General features: G+C 36.9%; 1 protein-coding gene across 1 annotated transcript in view; it reads left to right on the top strand.

Annotated features, from left to right (window-relative positions):
- Duba (Deubiquitinating enzyme A) overlaps positions 1–17,698 on the top strand; it is a 171,271-nt gene that overhangs the window by 33,510 nt on the left and 120,063 nt on the right. The window contains exons 4-5 of the mRNA XM_081762659.1: positions 10,630–10,785; positions 13,580–13,736. Coding sequence (XP_081618785.1) covers positions 10,630–10,785; positions 13,580–13,736 — 313 coding nt within the window. The remainder of the gene's footprint in view (positions 1–10,629; positions 10,786–13,579; positions 13,737–17,698) is intronic.

Raw genomic sequence — 17,698 nt, 5'->3', positions numbered from 1 at the left:
GTCTCGAGTGTTTGATAGGAAGAAAGGCAGTCGAGATTTTTTTTTAGAAAAACGGGTGGTTTCCTTTTCATTAACTATACAGACAGAATGAAGTTTAGAGCTTTGGAGCTGCTATTTGGATAGTTCAGCACAGCTGTGGTTGAACTATTACTAAGATTGGTAATAATACTACGATCAGAATAGAAGATTGAGGTGGTTGTTCGTTTGAATGATTAGATGCAGTTTGGTAGGTACATTACCAAGAAATTGGAGTTTAGTAAATTATTCAGAAAGGAAGAGAATGCGTTCCTCATAGGGGTGAATGGTTGACAACGAGAGAGAGATTCCATGAAGAGAAAAAGAGTAATTTTTATTGTCTGGGATATGCGTGTGTAAAACTGATATTAGAAAGTTAGTTCTAATAGACTAGCAAATTAAAGAACAGTGTGTGTGTGTTACCCTGGTTAATGTTATAGGAAGAGTAGAGTCGTAGATACTTGACAGTGTGTGCCAAAAGATGTCAAAACTGGTTCGTGCTGGTTGGCGCTTTCCAGGTGAAGAGTAGTATTGTAGCGGACCTCGTAATGAATAATTTCGAGATTCTTTATATGTTAAATGATTGATAAATATATGATTCAAATGTGAGAAGAGCCATACATAATTAGTTAGAAGTGTGTGAATCTTCCATATCATCATAAATGAGTCTATTAATAAGCTTATAATTTCAGTAATGAAAACAAAGATGTAAAATTATAAAAAATATTTATTGGAGATCCCGCTCAGTTTAGGCTATATATGTGTACAGTGGATGAATAAACTTTGAGAAACCTCATAAGAAAAGGGAAGTCTTTTAAGTGGTTTCGAGAAAGATATCAATCAGTCAAAGCTGTTTCTGGATAAAAGATGCTGACAATCTATCATTGCCTGATGCATTGCTCGAGTGCATCTGATGGTTGCCGTTTTCATTTGAAACTCTAGTTCCAGGCCAGTAGATGATGCCCTTTCAAATCAGATTCGATTTAAGGGGGTGTTAACTGAAGGAGTGGAAGCTGCTGTTGAGGAGACGAACATTTGTCTCTAGTTTCCGACAAGTCTTTTCTCCTGTAGTTACTGGAGGATTGGATGTTTTCAAGAAAGGGCGTTTTACGGTTGGGAACAATAGGACAAGAATATTTTCGTGAAAGTAAAATTTGAATACTGAGAAGTTACCTTTGTATGGATGAGTGTGTAAAGTTGATTATGCTAATTCCACTTATGATTCGACAGAAAAGAGAAACATATGTTTTTGACTATGAGAAACCGGAAATCAGCACTACCACTGCACTTGAACCCTTCCAGCAGGTCTACTGGCCAGCGTGTGTACCTTTGGCGCACACAGTCCTATGCTCGATTCCTGGTGGGGGAGGATTGAACCTTTTTTATTTATTTATTGAACAAATTCCCAGATACAGCATAACTTTGCCATTTTACACAGGGACATGCTAACACAAGAAAAAAAAAACAAAAACAAAAACAACAACAACAACAATAATAACAACATAGAAAAAAAGAGTGTAAAAATAAAACTATTCCGTCAAAACTCGTTTAATTTCTCTTTCAAACACTGGGTAGCTCGAAAAAATGTCCACATCAGTTGTTATTTGATTATAACAGTTTGGTATTCTATAAAAAAGAGACCTCTTTATAATAGCCAACCTAGGACGGGCAAGATGGAATAGGTGGGTATTCCGGGTGATGCGGCAAGGGACACGTAAGGATAGTTCCTGAAGTAATATTTCCGATCTTAAGTTTCCATTAACTATTTTATGTAGATACTTCAGGTCAGAGATAATTCTGCGTACTTCAGGAGTCTGAATATTAAGATGTCGCAAGAGTTCCTTCTTAGATAATGATCGAAGTGCAGGAACACGAAAACGGACTATAGCAATGAAGAAATTGAGAACAGAATCAAGTCTGGAGAGATGTGTAGGTGCTGCCATGGCCCATATGGGAGAGCAGTATTCGATCTTGGGCGCTATTAAAGTTTTATAAAAAGTTGCTAATGAAGAAACTGTGCGTAGTTCGGTGAATCGATAAAGAAGTCCCAACATGCGCATTGAATTCTTTAGTATTGAGATGTGGTCAGAGAATGTGAGTTTTGAATCAAAGATTACACCAAGATCATTGTGACTAGCAGAATGTGTGATAGGGGAATCGTTGATATGGTATGTGGAGGGAACTGGAGACTTTTTCAAAGTAATAGTAATACTGTCACATTTCTTACTGTTGAGTTTCAAGTGCCACATTTCACACCAGCCTGTAAGGTAATTTATGTCTTCCTGTAGAGCAATTGTGTCATGCAGACACGATATTTCTCTGTATAACTTACAATCGTCAGCAAAAAGCAGAAGGCTACTAGGTTGAGCTGATAACTGCGTGTAGAGATCATCCATATACAGGACAAACAGTAGAGGCCCAAGTACACTCCCCTGAGGCACCCCTGAGATCACGGGTTGGGGGTTAGAAGTCGCCCCTGAAAGAACAACTCTCTGTTTACGGTCCTTCAAGTAGCTTGTGATTAGAGAGAGAAATTTACCATGTACATTAAATCTATTGGATATCTTATGAAGAAGATGAATGTGACTGACAGAATCAAAGGCCTTCGAGAGATCACAGTAGATAACATCTAATTAAGTATTGCTATTCATACATTTGACTGCACAGGACAGAAGAGTACTTAAATTTGAGAGACTTGAGCTTTTCGGTAGAAAGCCGTGCTGAGAACTGTGGATGTAAGGTGAGGTTTTTCGCAGATAATTGATATTACAGAAAGAAGAGATATTGGCCTGTAGGAGGATACACGATCTTTAAGACCTGATTTATATATTGGGGTCACGTGAGCTAGTTTCCAACTGGTGAGATAATACCCTTCCTTGAAGCATCTATTGAATAAGATAGATAGAGGAACCGCAATAACTGAAGCAGTTTTGTTGAGAAAGAGAGGACTAATTTTATCAGGTCCAAGTGATCTATGTGGAGATAACGATAGCAAGAGAGTCAGAACTTCGCCCGGGGTGGTAGAGAGATTGGATAAGGTTTCCGAACAGATGGGGCGGAGAGGGGGAAGATTGGTTGTAGAGGGAAGGGAAGTAAATGTTTTGCAGAAGTAGTTATTGAAGAGGTCTGGTCTTCGATCATCACTCGCTTCAGTATTTTCATCTTGAACTGTTGCCGGTATCCCCGGAGATTTTGTTTTAGATTTAATTACAGACCAAAAGACTTTAGGGTTACTAACAGTAAAATCACCAATTGAGTCCATGTATTCAAAATACTTACGCCGCTGTATCTTCTTGGCAAGACTTCTAATATTAGCAAAGTTTTTGTATGTGTTGTCACTCGGATGTGATTTCCATAGAGTCCAGGCAAGTTTTTTGTTTTTTAAGAATTTCACGAAGTTCACTGTCGTACCAGACCGGAAACCTGTTCGATTTCGATGCTTTCACCGGCTGAGTAGACAACAGATGTAAATAAGTCAACAGTTCCTACCTCTAACAAACATCAAGGAAACAATTCAATGGCACGGCAGATGTCACCCCAGGGAGCTTTCTTCCAAAGAAGTTGTGACCTACTTTTGAGGGGCTGGTTTGTAGTAGTGGAGGGGAGGAAATCGAAAGAAACATCCAAGGAATCGTGATCCGAGGAAAAAGATTTCTGCATGGGACAACACAACAAGGTTCTAAAATATAGTCAAGATTGCTATTATTGCGGGTATTATGCATATTATGTTGACCTAGACCAAGTCCATGAATAAAATTGTCAATGAAATAACTGTCGTTTCCATCTTTAGCGACGCCATGTTTGCTGTCCTGCCACGTGATGGAAAGGTTGAAATCACCCAATAGGATGACGTCACCGTGTGACAACGCATGTAACAGTGAATCATGGCAAGCTTCTAAGATGTGCTGGGGGGTGTTCTTGTGCGGCCTATAGAAGCACCCAATAAACATAGAACAACGCTTTGGAATAAACACTTCCACCTAAATAAGTTCACAATCCCGTTCTAGATCCAGTCTTTTTTTGCTCTTCCACTTATTATTTACACAAATCATCACTCCACCTCCACGAGTTATGCGGTCTTTACGATAAATGGTGAAATTATTAGAAAAGCTAATTTCACTGTCGTTCACTGATTCATTCAGCCACGATTCGGTTACTGCGAAACAATCCAGTTCCCTTATTTCACCTAGGTTCAACGAGCACTCGAGTAATTTGTTTTTAATACTACGAACATTTTGATAATATATATTGAAAGCACTGGTGTAATATGGACAGGGTGGGCCAGGGTTTACGTGAATATTACCATAAAGGAGGAGAAAAACGAGAATGAGGTACTGTTTTCTTTGCTTTTGACTCATACCTTGGCACAAGATCACTGATAGTTCCTCCGTCACTGCTAGCAGTACCAGAGAGAGCACATGGCGGTCCTCTTGGTATGAAGGCAGCAGCAATAAAATGGTAAGATCTTCCACTACACTTCAGTCCATGTTTCATTGGAAATACTTCACTGGGGAAAGTCACAGCACCGATACTACATGAAGACAGTAGAGCACGCACATAAACACTACACACAACCACGAAAGAAAGGTAAACAATAAGAGCACCACTTTGCATCGACTTCGAGCTTGATGCCATGTTGAAATTTTGAACGCATTACAATAGTTCGGATTCCACTTGTAACTAAAGATCCACTTCTTGTATAGTCTGTGTTCTGAGAAGGGACGCTAAATTTAAACAAACAAATAAGGTACTGAAAGAGACCAGAAAGCGTTGAGTGAAGACAGTGGGTCTCATCCTCCAACAAAGTCATTTACACTGCAGCTCATTAACCTTTTCAGGACGAACGGCTCAACCCTTGAGCCAGCAATTCAAACCTCTCTAGCTCAGCTCCTAATTAACCTAGAGATATGATTTTGGTATGTATCTCTTCAGAAAGGATGGAAGTTTCTAATCCTTGTATATCATTCATGTAATAGGCCCCGACGTGAAGAGAGAGGGGGGCAAAGTTGGGTGTTTATAGTTTTCCCTCTCCCTTCAGAATTTGGGGGGAGGTACCCCCTGATGGAGCTACAAGGATAAAAAATGGCACCCATAGAGACAAATGAACATACTAACTAGCCATACCCAGTCCATGACTTTTGGGCTTGAGAGGGGTGAATAGGAAAGGTATTGAATTTACCCTTTTTCTTATTGTATATTTTCTTATAAAGACAAAAAATATATTTCAAATTTGAGGAACTCTGGCAACATTGTTATTCAACGTACGCAAGAAAAAAATCTCACATTTAGGACAGATATTTGGAACAATGATACATAAAAGTCAAACCCGTCGGTTCAATACGAATGGAAAAAGAAATTCGGAACCCCGAACCTACGTGACACATCCTGTACATTATTCAATATCTACTGTAATGTACTCTAACGTTGACAGCCCTAGCGACATTCCTAATTATCACAGACACACAAACCATATCTCGTTGAAAACCTTATAGACCAGCCATTCCAACAATGTAACTTTTGTGTATCTCGGGCCAAACCAGTAAAAGAAGAAGACGAAAGTCATTTAAAAAGAAAAAAAAAACATTTCTTCAGATTTTGTCAGACTATGGCAACGCTGTTATTTATCGTACGCAAGGAAAATAAATTATCACATTTACGCCAGACACTGGAGACAATGATACAAAAAATGAAGGGTGTAGGTTCAATAAGAATGGAGGAAAAAATTCTGAACACCGAACCTACGTCAATCATCCTGTATTTTTTTCGATAGATTGTGGTGTACGCTAATATCGGCAGGGTTGACCACGCTCCTAATTGCCAGAAACATATCAGCTATACCTCGTTGGAAAGCTTATAGAACAGACATTCCAACAAGGTAACTTATAGAAAACAAACAAAAAAAAAAAAAAAAAAAAAAAAAAACACACACGCACGAGAGAGAGAGAGAGAGAGCGAAAGGAAGACTGTTATCACCTCAGAACGAACCGTTCTACTTTTAGCCTGGTCAAGGTCAGCTGTAGCTATCAGTTGAACATAAGGGTCGTAAATGTGCAATACATTTCTTTCAACTCCCTCCTTTGACAAGTTATTTAGTTTTAGAAAAAAGTCTTCCTGCCGAAGCAAAAGAAAAGAAAAGCAATGATCTTTCGACGAACCAAGTTGGGTAAACCAATGCGAGTTTATTCTCTGACGTTAGTAAGATAGAATTTTTCTGCATTCCTACTGCACTTACACGGTTTATCTTTTGCACAATTGTTCACAGTAACGGGAGTAAATATTGTTTCGATCCTTTAAAATTATCGGATTCGATGCTCTAGAGAGACAATTAGGAAAATTGCTTCATTGTTAATTTCGTTTATTGAAAGGAATTATTTTAATCTGAACAGTAACTGGTTTATTGGCTGTTGTATTACAGATAGTATAGTGAATTACAGTAAGGTATCTTATCCCCTCACGGGATACCGACTTTGCTACCCAAATCCACAGCTCATAAATCACAGAGAGGAGAGAAAATGACTTACATTGCAGGTTTCAGTCCCATACTCCAGGAAGGCCAGATCTTTAATCACTTTGTGTTGAGGAGATTAGCTGCGAAGAACGGCGATGAGAGTGAGATGCCCCTGCTGCTCCCACCCACCTTTTTATTTGGAATTTTATCTTTGTTTTTCCTTTTTATTTAGTTACTAAAAACACTTTAATAGTTATTTATCTGAAGGTTGGGTGTTAGCATGCAGGGTCAGGTTCTATTCGGTTGCATACTGGTTTCCATAGTTTTCAGTTATTTTCATATTTTGAACTGTTTTTAATACTTAGAGATAACAAAGAAAAAGATTTTTGTTTGTCCTTCCTGGCGGGTACATGACAATATGAATTTTTTTTCTTGCATACGACAAACAGCGTTGCCATAGTCCGACAAATTTCGAAAAACTTGATTTTCCCCCAAAAATTTTCATTTCTGTCTTTTTCTTTTACTAGTTTGGCCCGACAGATATGAAAGTTACCTTGTTGGAATGTTTGTTCCATAAGCTTTCCAACGAGGTATAGCTGATATGTTTGTGACAATTAGGAGGGTGGCCAAGCCTGCCGATATTAGCGTATACCACAATCTATCGAAAAAAATACAGGATGATCCACGTAGGTTGGATGTTCCGAATTTTTTTCTCCATTCCTATTGTACCTAATCCCTTCATTTTTTATATCATTGTTCCCAATGTCTGGCGTAAATGTGAGATTTTTTTCCTTGTGTTCGACAAATACCAGCGTTGCCATAGTCGGACAAATTTGGAAAAAATAGATTTTTTCGCAAAAATTTTGGCTTTCGTCTTCTTCTTTTACTAGTTTGGCCCGAGAGACATGAAAGTTACCCTGTTGAAATGGATGTCATAAAGGTTTCCAACGAGGTATAGCTGATATGTTTGTGACAATTAGGAGGGTGGCCAAGCCTACCGATATTAGCGTATACCACAATCTATCGAAAAAAATACAGGATGATCCACGTAGGTTGGATGTTCCGAATTTTTTTCTCCATTCCTATTGTACCTAATCCCTTCATTTTTTATATCATTGTTCCCAATGTCTGGCGTAAATGTGAGATTTTTTTCCTTGTGTACGACAAATACCAGCGTTGCCATAGTCGGACAAATTTGGAAAAAATAGATTTTTTCGCAAAAATTTTGGCTTTCGTCTTCTTCTTTTACTAGTTTGGCCCGAGAGACATGAAAGTTACCCTGTTGAAATGGATGTCATAAAGGTTTCCAACGAGGTATAGCTGATATGTTTGTGACAATTAGGAGGGTGGCCAAGCCTGCCGATATTAGCGTATACCACAATCTATCGAAAAAAATACAGGATGATCCACGTAGGTTGGATGTTCCGAATTTTTTTCTCCATTCCTATTGTACCTAATCCCTTCATTTTTTGATATCATTGTCTCCAGTGTCTGGCGTAAATCTGAGATTTTTTTTTTTTGCTTGCGTACGGTATATAACAGCGTTGCCACAGTGACAAAATCTGAAGAAATGTATTTTTGAAAAAAAAAATTTCTTCTTCTTCTTTTACTAATTTAGTCCGAGAGAGACAAAGGTTACTTTGCTGAAATGTCTGTTCTATAAGGTTTCAAACGAGGTATGGTTTGTTTATGTGTGACATTTAGGGGCGTCGCCAAGCCTGCCAACGCAAGGGTAGACGAAAATTTCTCGGGTAAATAGGAAAAGGATGATTCACCTAGATTCCATCTTCCGATTTTTTTTTTTTTTTTACCTAGCTGTTGTACCTTTGCCCTTCATTTTGTGGTATAATTATTATCAATGTCTGGCCTACAGGTCAGAATATTTTTTCTAGCGTACGACTAGAAACAGTGTTGCCAGACACTCACAAATTTCGAAAAAAAAAAAATTTCACTTTTTCTTTCTTCTTCTACGGGTTGGGTACGGTAGCCTCAAAGGTTATCTTACTAGAATCTCTGTTTCATAAGCTTTCCAACAAGGTATAATTCATACCCATGGAAGAATTAGGAGGGGTGTTAGGGCCGCCAAAGTAAAGATCTACGATTTTCTTGAAATCCCTGCCCGTACTGAAAAGGTTAAAGTTGCAATAGAACAAAAATTGTGAAACTCATATTAATTATACTGAACACTGATGGTACAACAGTAGGGGAAAATGATTACACTTATATCTCGGTTCAGCATGCATCCAGCATCTCGTCATAATCGTATAAGACTACGGTGGATGGCAGTGACTGCTACTATGCGGCTCGGCATAGAAAGGATTAGGTGTTGGATGTATATTTGGGTACAGTGCGTCAGTCCTTGTAGTTTCTAAACCTTACTGTAGCCGCAGGTAGTCTATAGTGTGCCAGACGTTTCAATAAGTGAAAAATCCTATGAACACACTGACCAAAGAAGAAGTCGATGTATTGTTGGACATAGTTTACTACTCCTTTCTTGCATTGTCCTGTTAATGGCTCAAGCAAGGGCTGAAGATAATAGACAACAACGTTAAAGTGCACCCCATGAACCCCCGGAAATGCGTATTAAGCTCGATCGAGACCCAATCCAATGGTAGCCGATACTGTGTCAGGTGGCGGGTCTGTATTGCAATAAATAATATAGGACTAGCCCAATCTGTCGCCACGGTGCCATCTGATAGATGGTACCATTATAATCCACCAGAAATAAGGGGAATTCGTCAGAAAAGATATCCTGCCATTACATTCCTTCATGCACGACGTTATAGGTACCATTGCAGTTGTTGATGGTCTGTGGTGTGCAGTTAAAAGTAACGAAAGCAATGGGCACCGTTCAGAAAATGCCTGAAGCTGTGAATAGGGTCGGATCATACTTGACATCGGTTGCTCTGCAACACACCCGAATTCTTGAGTTGAAGTGTTTGATACCTGTACTATCCACAATCGCCGTTTCACTAGTTTCCGTCTTTTCATTCAAGGACACGACAGAGTTGTTCAGATTTTTCACGTCGATAAGTTCGTCCTTGACATTGCATACTAGCATCACTGAACGCAGTAGTTCTCCGCGAACATCAGTTAATCGGAAGGATAAATCGTAGGGTTGATATGGCACAATTTCCATGCTATCGAAGTCGGAGATCTGGTGATATGGCTGCTGTCGTATTCTTTCGCATGGCTTACTTATGTCGCCTATGTAGGATGTGGTGCGCAACTAATTACTTTCAGTAGATTACAGTAGATGCCCTGTAATCAGTGTACCGTGTTTTGTGAAGCTGTAGTGGATAACTTAATTGTTACTCCAGCGAACGAACATTATGAGCATTTTTGGGTGTAATTCCGGTTTCGGCACTTCATGGAAAGTGAAGGCCACATTTATTTCCAAAGCATAGAGTGAGCTACATGTAAGGAATTTTAATAGTTTGTCTTGTAATAAGAGTTAGTGACAAGTATAAATGGAAATAGCTTTGATACAATCCTACCTATGAATGAAAGTACTCAACTTTCCAGTGAGAAATGGGTGATCGCTTATTTTTGAACATACGATAGAGTAGCAGTACGATATTTTAACAGAAATAATGAATTTGTAAGAAATCTTGCATATCACGTGCAAGGGAATAAATTGTATAATATTTCAAATAGTTCTGTGCTATTATGGTTTTCCGTGCCAGCAAAGGGGTGTTTTTGTTCATAGCTATTATATATTCAGTCAAGCACACAAAATAGCACCACTGAGAGCAGTTGTTAGTGTTTTCTTATATGCATTGCATTGAATTTGTGGATTGTAAAGTCACTTAATGTATAAAGCTTAGGGTTTACTTTTAATGGTCATATGTGTACTACAGTAACAACATATAACTAATAGAGTATTATTAGAAGAAGAAGAATAGTGCTAATATTAAAAATACAACAGTTTTCTCAAAGTGGTGCTATTTTTTTGACGCTCTGTATATATATATATATATATATATATATATATATATATATATATATATATAGTGCATTAGATCACAAAAAATGTGCTTGTAACCGTATTTTTTGTTCTGATTTCAGTACAGCCCTCTCACATATGTGTTTTACACCATGTTGCTCTGTAATGTAATTGAACTTTTTATAGGAATAAAGTTCGAAATTATTTCTCTAATTTTCAGAGAGATACGTGGTTCGAAAGGAAAATGATGAAAAAGGGATTTGAGATAAAGAAAATGGGCGAAGATGGAGCTTGCTTGTTTCGGGCCGTTGCAGACCAAGTGTATGGCGACCAAGAAATGCATGCGGTTGTGAGGAAGCATTGCATGGATTACATCGTAAGGGTTTCATACTTGTGATTCAAGGTTAACATAGGATTGCATTTATAGAAAAGATAATAAATAAACTTAAATAAGAAAAAACTGCATTCTGAAAGGTGTAGGAGCTTAAAAAATATCAGCTAAGTGGGAATGAAATGTCTGTCTCAAGTGTATCATTTTCAAAGGAAAAAAAAAAAAAAAAACTTCTATCTAGATAACCAAAATAGTCGTCGTATGCAACCACACACTTTTGTCATCCCTCAGTCAACGAATGGATTCCGTGGCGAGAGAAGTCTGGAGTCTGCGGTGTGAATAAATCTTTAAGCGCATGTTTCATTGCCCAATCGTCAGGAAAATCTTCCTTCCCAAGAAGTGTTTGAGGTATTGGAAGAGATGGTGGTCAATGAGCAGAAGAATACGGCGAATGAGAAATTGGTTTCATACTGCAACTCATGGGGAGTCTGCGACATCTGAGTGACATTTGTGCGTGCATTTTCGTGCTGTAGGAAGACACTATCATTTGAACATTTCTTGATAGCTGTGGTTTATTTCATGGAATTTAGTACTGTAACGATCCGCAGTGATGGTTTATCCTCGATGAAGAAAAACATGATAGATGAGCTCCACCTTGGATTACTATACCATCCACATCATCATCTAGGGATTTTGGAAAACATCCTTAACTTTGATCAGGATCCAGTTAATGTTCTGACTTTATTAGGATTGTCGTAGCATGTCCCATTTTTCATCAAAAGTGAGAATCCAATGCAGGAAACTTCCCCGATTATTCATTTCACACGCAGAACTGCACAACTCGAGACGGCGATTCTTGTTGACTGCTGTCAACTTATGTAATACCCATGAGTCTAACTTTTTCATATTACTCTTATGTTGAGCTAGCGAGCGACAATGGTGTGGTATATGCAGAAACCCGTCTCCAATAGCATGAATACTTTTCCGAAGGCCCTACTCCACGGTGTTCCTAAGTAGCTTACCGGAACATGATGTTGGTCGGTACCCATGTGGCAACGGAACGGAACGTCAGTTTGCAACGCTATATCACAGGAACGGAATTCGACAAAGCAGCGGCGAATGGTGCGTTCATTAGCCATCCCTGGCCAAAATGCACTGTTTTGCGGCTTTCTGTGCATTATGTTCCCGTTTGAATTCGTTAAAAAAGAAATCTCGCAGTTGTTTTCTCCGTGGTCCACTTTACACGACTCTGTTCAATGACGTACTGCGTCCTGACTGTCTGGGCACCCCAGCCTGTTTACTAGTCGTGTGAGAGTTTGTGACGTTAGACTCGTGACTGCAGTCCATTCCTATTCTGTATTGCGTACTTTTTTTACCAGGCATCAAAGCAGACATTTCATTTGCATCAAGCTAATAGTTTCTTAGTTGCTTGAAACAGATAATTTGAGCTTTAAATATATATATATATATATATATATATATATATATATATATATATTAAAATCTGAAAATGAACTACCTTGTGCTTCCTGTATCAAATGTAGTTTTGAGTGACGTCAGTTTCATTGAAAAACCTGTTTTTACATATATATACACAGATGTATATAAACTTATAGTATGGTGTGTTTGAAATTTAAAATTTTCTCGTATTGTTTGAAGTTAAAATCAGACAGCTTAACTTTAACAACAACAACAACAACAAAGTTTAACTATATATTTTCTAGAAATTATCAGATTTTCATGAAACATGACGTCGGCTTTCTTCGAGTCTTCTCAATGGAGTCTTTTGCTTGGGATTAGGATCAACTAGGTTTTAGGGAGTTACTCCACCTCCAACTTATAGAACAAAGGTATATTTTGGAAATTAGTATTATATATATATATATATATATATATATATATATATATATATATATATATAATATTTAAATCTAGTATAGTCGAGAATGGCTTGAGAGGTCTTTGGAGGCTTAAGAATTCTTTTATTGGTTTGCTTATTTTTAAACGATCAAATGTTTGACAATTTCAATTGAAATAAAATCTTCCGTTCGTTTCTGGAGTGCATGGCACCATTAGAATTATAATACGATGGAAACATAAACTTGCATATTTATAAGCCATTTGTAAGCTTATCTTGATTTCTTTTCGCGATGGAAGCTTAGTAGAAAATCAGGAAATTTAGAGGGAAAAAGTAATCAGAATTATTAAATGAGATAAGAAGTTGAGTAAAATATATTTGAATGATTATGCAAAATTTAATGACAAATGGTTGTGTAAATTGTATATGAATTCTGAAATTAATGCTTGCGATTATATTGTACACGGTCCAGTTATTAGTCAATAGCTGCACAAACAATAATATATTTGAATATTAGATTTTGTCATATTTTCACTTCAGTTTTTGTTTTGTTAAGTAGTGGGATCGGTATTAGGAAAAGAAAAAAATAATAAATTTAGATGCAATAGTGTTTAGAAGTGTTTTTGTTTCTATAAAAATACCTTAGTCAGTAACTTTGAACTAGAATTCAAGTACAGTTTTTGCATACTCAAGACATCATGATTTTTCTTTTAAGGCAGAGAATACTGCTGTCGTATTAATAGAACAACTCATTCAGATCATTAACTTCCGTTAAAGTTCGAATTATTTCGTATTGTATTAATTATTCAAACAATTTCAACAGTACTTACATCAACAATCTTAGATACTGCATTAGCGGTGAGGAATTCTTGGATGTTCCTGTACATTTAATTAGTAATTAAGCAGAGTTTGTTTCATAGCTGTTTTGGAAGAAAAGCATAAAACAAGGACAGAAATCTGAAATTTATTTTTCTCTTACAGGCTGCAAACGGAGATTATTTCTCGCAATACGTAACGGAGGATTTCGAGGACTATGTTGATCGAAAGAGACGAGACTACGTGCACGGAAACCATATAGAGATGCAAGCTATGAGCGAGATGTACAACAGGCGTGTAGAAGTTTTCTGTTACACTACAGGTATTTTACTTTTCAATATACATGACTCTCTGTGAAAATTTTAACCACGAATGAGATGAAATTCATACCACAGATTCTTTACAGAAATTATAATAATTTCAGATCTTACAACACATCTTTATAAATCAGTATGGCGTAAAGCCTGCACGTTCTCTAACCAGCCTATCTGTATGTTGTGGAATCGAACCAAACAGATGTTTGTTGTGTTTATGAGGATTTGCCTAACATGCTGCTTATTCCGTGATACAAATAGCCGGATATTGGCCCGCTAAGATACGACGTCCAGAGTTCTGTGAAGGAAGGGGGTATGATCTTGACCTCTAGAACATCTCTGATATAGTTGTCACTTGTGAGGTTGCGCTTTATACGTTAACCGCGATATTCTGTTGTACCCAATGACGAATAACACATCACATCTACCATTCAACTACTTCGTCGCTCGAGAATATACTCTGGAAGATTTTGCTCACACGATAGCAGAGGCACAGATTGAAGGCTGAGTTGTTAGCCTGAGCTGTTTGTGGTTCTGGTATGGGTGCCATGCGTGTATGATTTAAGGATACGTGCCATCAGTCTACTGCTGAGCGGACGCCGTGAACGGAGACAAATGTACAACAGTTATCGTGCTCCACCGTTAACACCGGACAACCCATATAGTCCATAAGGGCGTGTGAACAAACCACCTTATCTCATGGTGTGGTCCCGTTGAGCGGTCTAGAAGGGGATTAGTCGCTGCGTACAGTTTTTCTCTGTCCATTATATTCAAATACATTACTGTCTTGGCGTCATACTCTGTACATGCACCAATTTCACAGTCTTCCCCTAGGCTGACCGTGCTGCCCCGTTTGACCGCATTGTCTTTGACATCGAAGCATAATTATATTTTCTTACACGTTTCCGGTTTTCTTGCCCACGATCTACTATCTGAGAGCTGCATATACCACCCTCTCGCGTATTGCCGAATTGAGGGCGCTGCTAGGCATACTGATGACACATTCCGCTGAAATTGCAATCCTGTAATTGCGGTACACTTACAAATCCTGTGATTTTGGAACAATTGCAGTCTTCCTTCTTAGTGTGTCAATTTTCATAAGCAGCAGTGTATTTTGAATCTTCCTACTATCTTTACTTTATATATATTTAAATTTATTTCCCTGCCAAATGAAGAAAAGTTTTAGCACTGGACACGGTCACTTGTAACGCTTTTTCATCTTTTGATAATGACTGCATTACTCCTATTCCGAAGATGTGAAGTTGCTCACTAATCCTGCTTAAACTTTGTTCACATTTTTTAAAATATAATGCCAGAATTAATAATATTAAGTAAAATAATAGTAATAATAATTTATTTTTTTTTTGTAATTTTTTAGTATTTAGAAAATACAACTTTAAAATAGTAGTCATAATATACGTCCTCAAATTAATAGATTGTAGCTGGCTGAGAACAAAGACTACCTGAGAAACATTGATCACGTTACTGAGTAGTATTTCATAGAATAAGACACACACATTTTAATACTATTCTTTGGTTTTTGCAAAATTTTATTGAAAATGAAAAGGTGATGAGAACTTTCAGTGTTGAAACAAGATCTCAACGGTAGGAATTGACATAATGTTTAACCGCTAATTTATTTTCGTACGGTATAATAGTAATGATGGAATTGGTATGGAATTATAGATACAGTGGTGTAGAATTATATATTAAGAGTATTACATAATTCAAATGTAATTAACTTTTGCTGTGTTAAATTCCCGAAAGTTTACAAGGACTGGTTAATTCACACGGTGGCCCAAAAGTAGGTATACACCTCTGCATTGATCAAGTATAACATTCTAGTTTATGGGTTTATTTGCTTCGGTTGTTCCGAGCTTAAGGTATAAGTAAAAAGGCTTTAGAACAAATAATAAAGAAACTGGTGGATAACAGTAAGAAATGATATGAAATACAGTGAGCTGATCAGTACATGACTGTATACCTTCTTTTGGGCCACCCTGTACATTTATGATGGCTAGGATGAAAATATATTAGTAAAAAATATATGTAAAAATGGAATAACATTCCTGGTGTTAATTCCATGTGTAGTTTTTCCCTGATAACTGTTTGTTATTATATGTTAACAAATTGCATGTCTGGAAGCATCATGTGTGTTAGCTTACTAAAAGGAAATATTCTAACATAAATGATTTCGTGATATCAGAACTTCAAGTACATAACAATATTTTGACTTTGACAGATTATGCGAGGACGTTATCAGTTGCTCGTTTAACATTCCTATGTGGTGTACCAGGTAGAAGTTTTTCTGTGTAGATCTAGTTGCACCAACTCTTTCAATTTCTGATGATCGTTTTAGGTATATGAAGAAAAATAGTTGATTATAAGGTATTTACATTACTTACGTAAACTGTATACATGGACACTTACAAACAGAAGCCGTACGTATCTAATGCAATAAGGACGCATCATAATTTTGTCCCACAGAAAATATTTACAGTAAAATTGCACTATATATATAATGTGTGTGTGTGTGTGTGTGTGTGCACAGTTTTGAGTGCATGATAAAAAAGAGCATTATACTCGATTAATCATGCCTGGACAATTCATGTTAAAGGACCAGGCACACGTACAGTGGAAACATAGTTTGAGACCATCTGTACACCAAGAATATATGCATTCACGTACATAATTAGTAAAAGTAATTTATTATTAATATTAGTAAACTTTGTTTCTTGTATTGTCTCGAGTGACGACTATATTATAAAATGTCCATAATATTTAGTTACGCAATGTTCAGCCTGTTCTTGCTGTACAAGTTGCCTTCGTAATTGTAGAATGTCAACAGTGATTTTACAGGGTGTCTACTGATACTGGAAATACTGGAAATATACTGGTATTTTGATCCACATACTGGAAAAATCATGAAACTGGTAATTTGTTAATGTTTTTTTGTAATTGTTTTAATAGTCAAAAACAATTTTGTATCCACTGACATTGTAAATTTTTCCAAAGAGTAGTAATGAACAGATATTCGGATAATGATGTAATTATGAATCCAACAGTATTAATATGTCTTAATTGTGAGGTTCAGTAATACTGGAGCTGCATCCCGCAGCAGTACTTTCAACAAATGAGAATGGGCGGTTATGTTTAACGTATCCGGTAAGGTTCCGTAATGTATTCCTTTATCCGTAGGGAATAAGGTGCAAGTAACTTTTGTATAGAAATATTCTGAACTTTATCTAACCAACCACATGACAACCTTTTTTGAAAATTTACTGTTTTCTGTCTATAAGATTAAACGCAGATAATCAATGCAATAAAAACTATGGACCACCGCACGAACTTTTCTCGCTCTTATTTCTTAAATGGAATAATGAATCATACAATAGTTTAAATTCAATACTGAAATATTTATCCATGAGATACGAATAAAAATTTTACTGATGTTTTCCGAAATTTTCGTTTGAAGAATATTCACTCCATCAGGAAAACACATACCTGGATTTCTTGATAGAAATTTATGTGCCATATTATAGGGTTAATAATGAAATATGACCAAAATTATTGTACATGCTGTTGAAAAATTGGACTGAACAAAAATCACCGCTGCACTATTTTAAAAAGTAGATTATGCCTTATAAGATCTTTAATGCAATATAATCTCTTCTTCGTGACCATTATAATAAATTAACAAGATGATAGCTCTCATCAAAAATAATTTAGAGAGCTTATTATTTGTAGAGACAATATTACATCTTCGTTAGCTACAGGTTTCCGAAAATATTAAGAGATGGATTTTGGGAATTGAAAAACAAAGCTAAATGCGCTCTCAGAATCATTCAGCGTCGGTGCAAAGGATTTCCTCGAAAAGTGTAAGGCATTCTAGGAAATTTGAAGTAATAGGTGAGTGCAAATGAGCATACACGTATCGAATAACTATGAAGAAGCAATAATAGCTTTGAGA

The sequence above is a fragment of the Thermobia domestica genome, chromosome 6 (genome assembly GCF_964235325.1).
Source record: "Thermobia domestica chromosome 6, izTheDome1.hap1.1, whole genome shotgun sequence".
Classification (NCBI taxonomy): domain Eukaryota; kingdom Metazoa; phylum Arthropoda; class Insecta; order Zygentoma; family Lepismatidae; genus Thermobia; species Thermobia domestica.
This window is presented reverse-complemented; position numbering and strand designations above follow the sequence as displayed.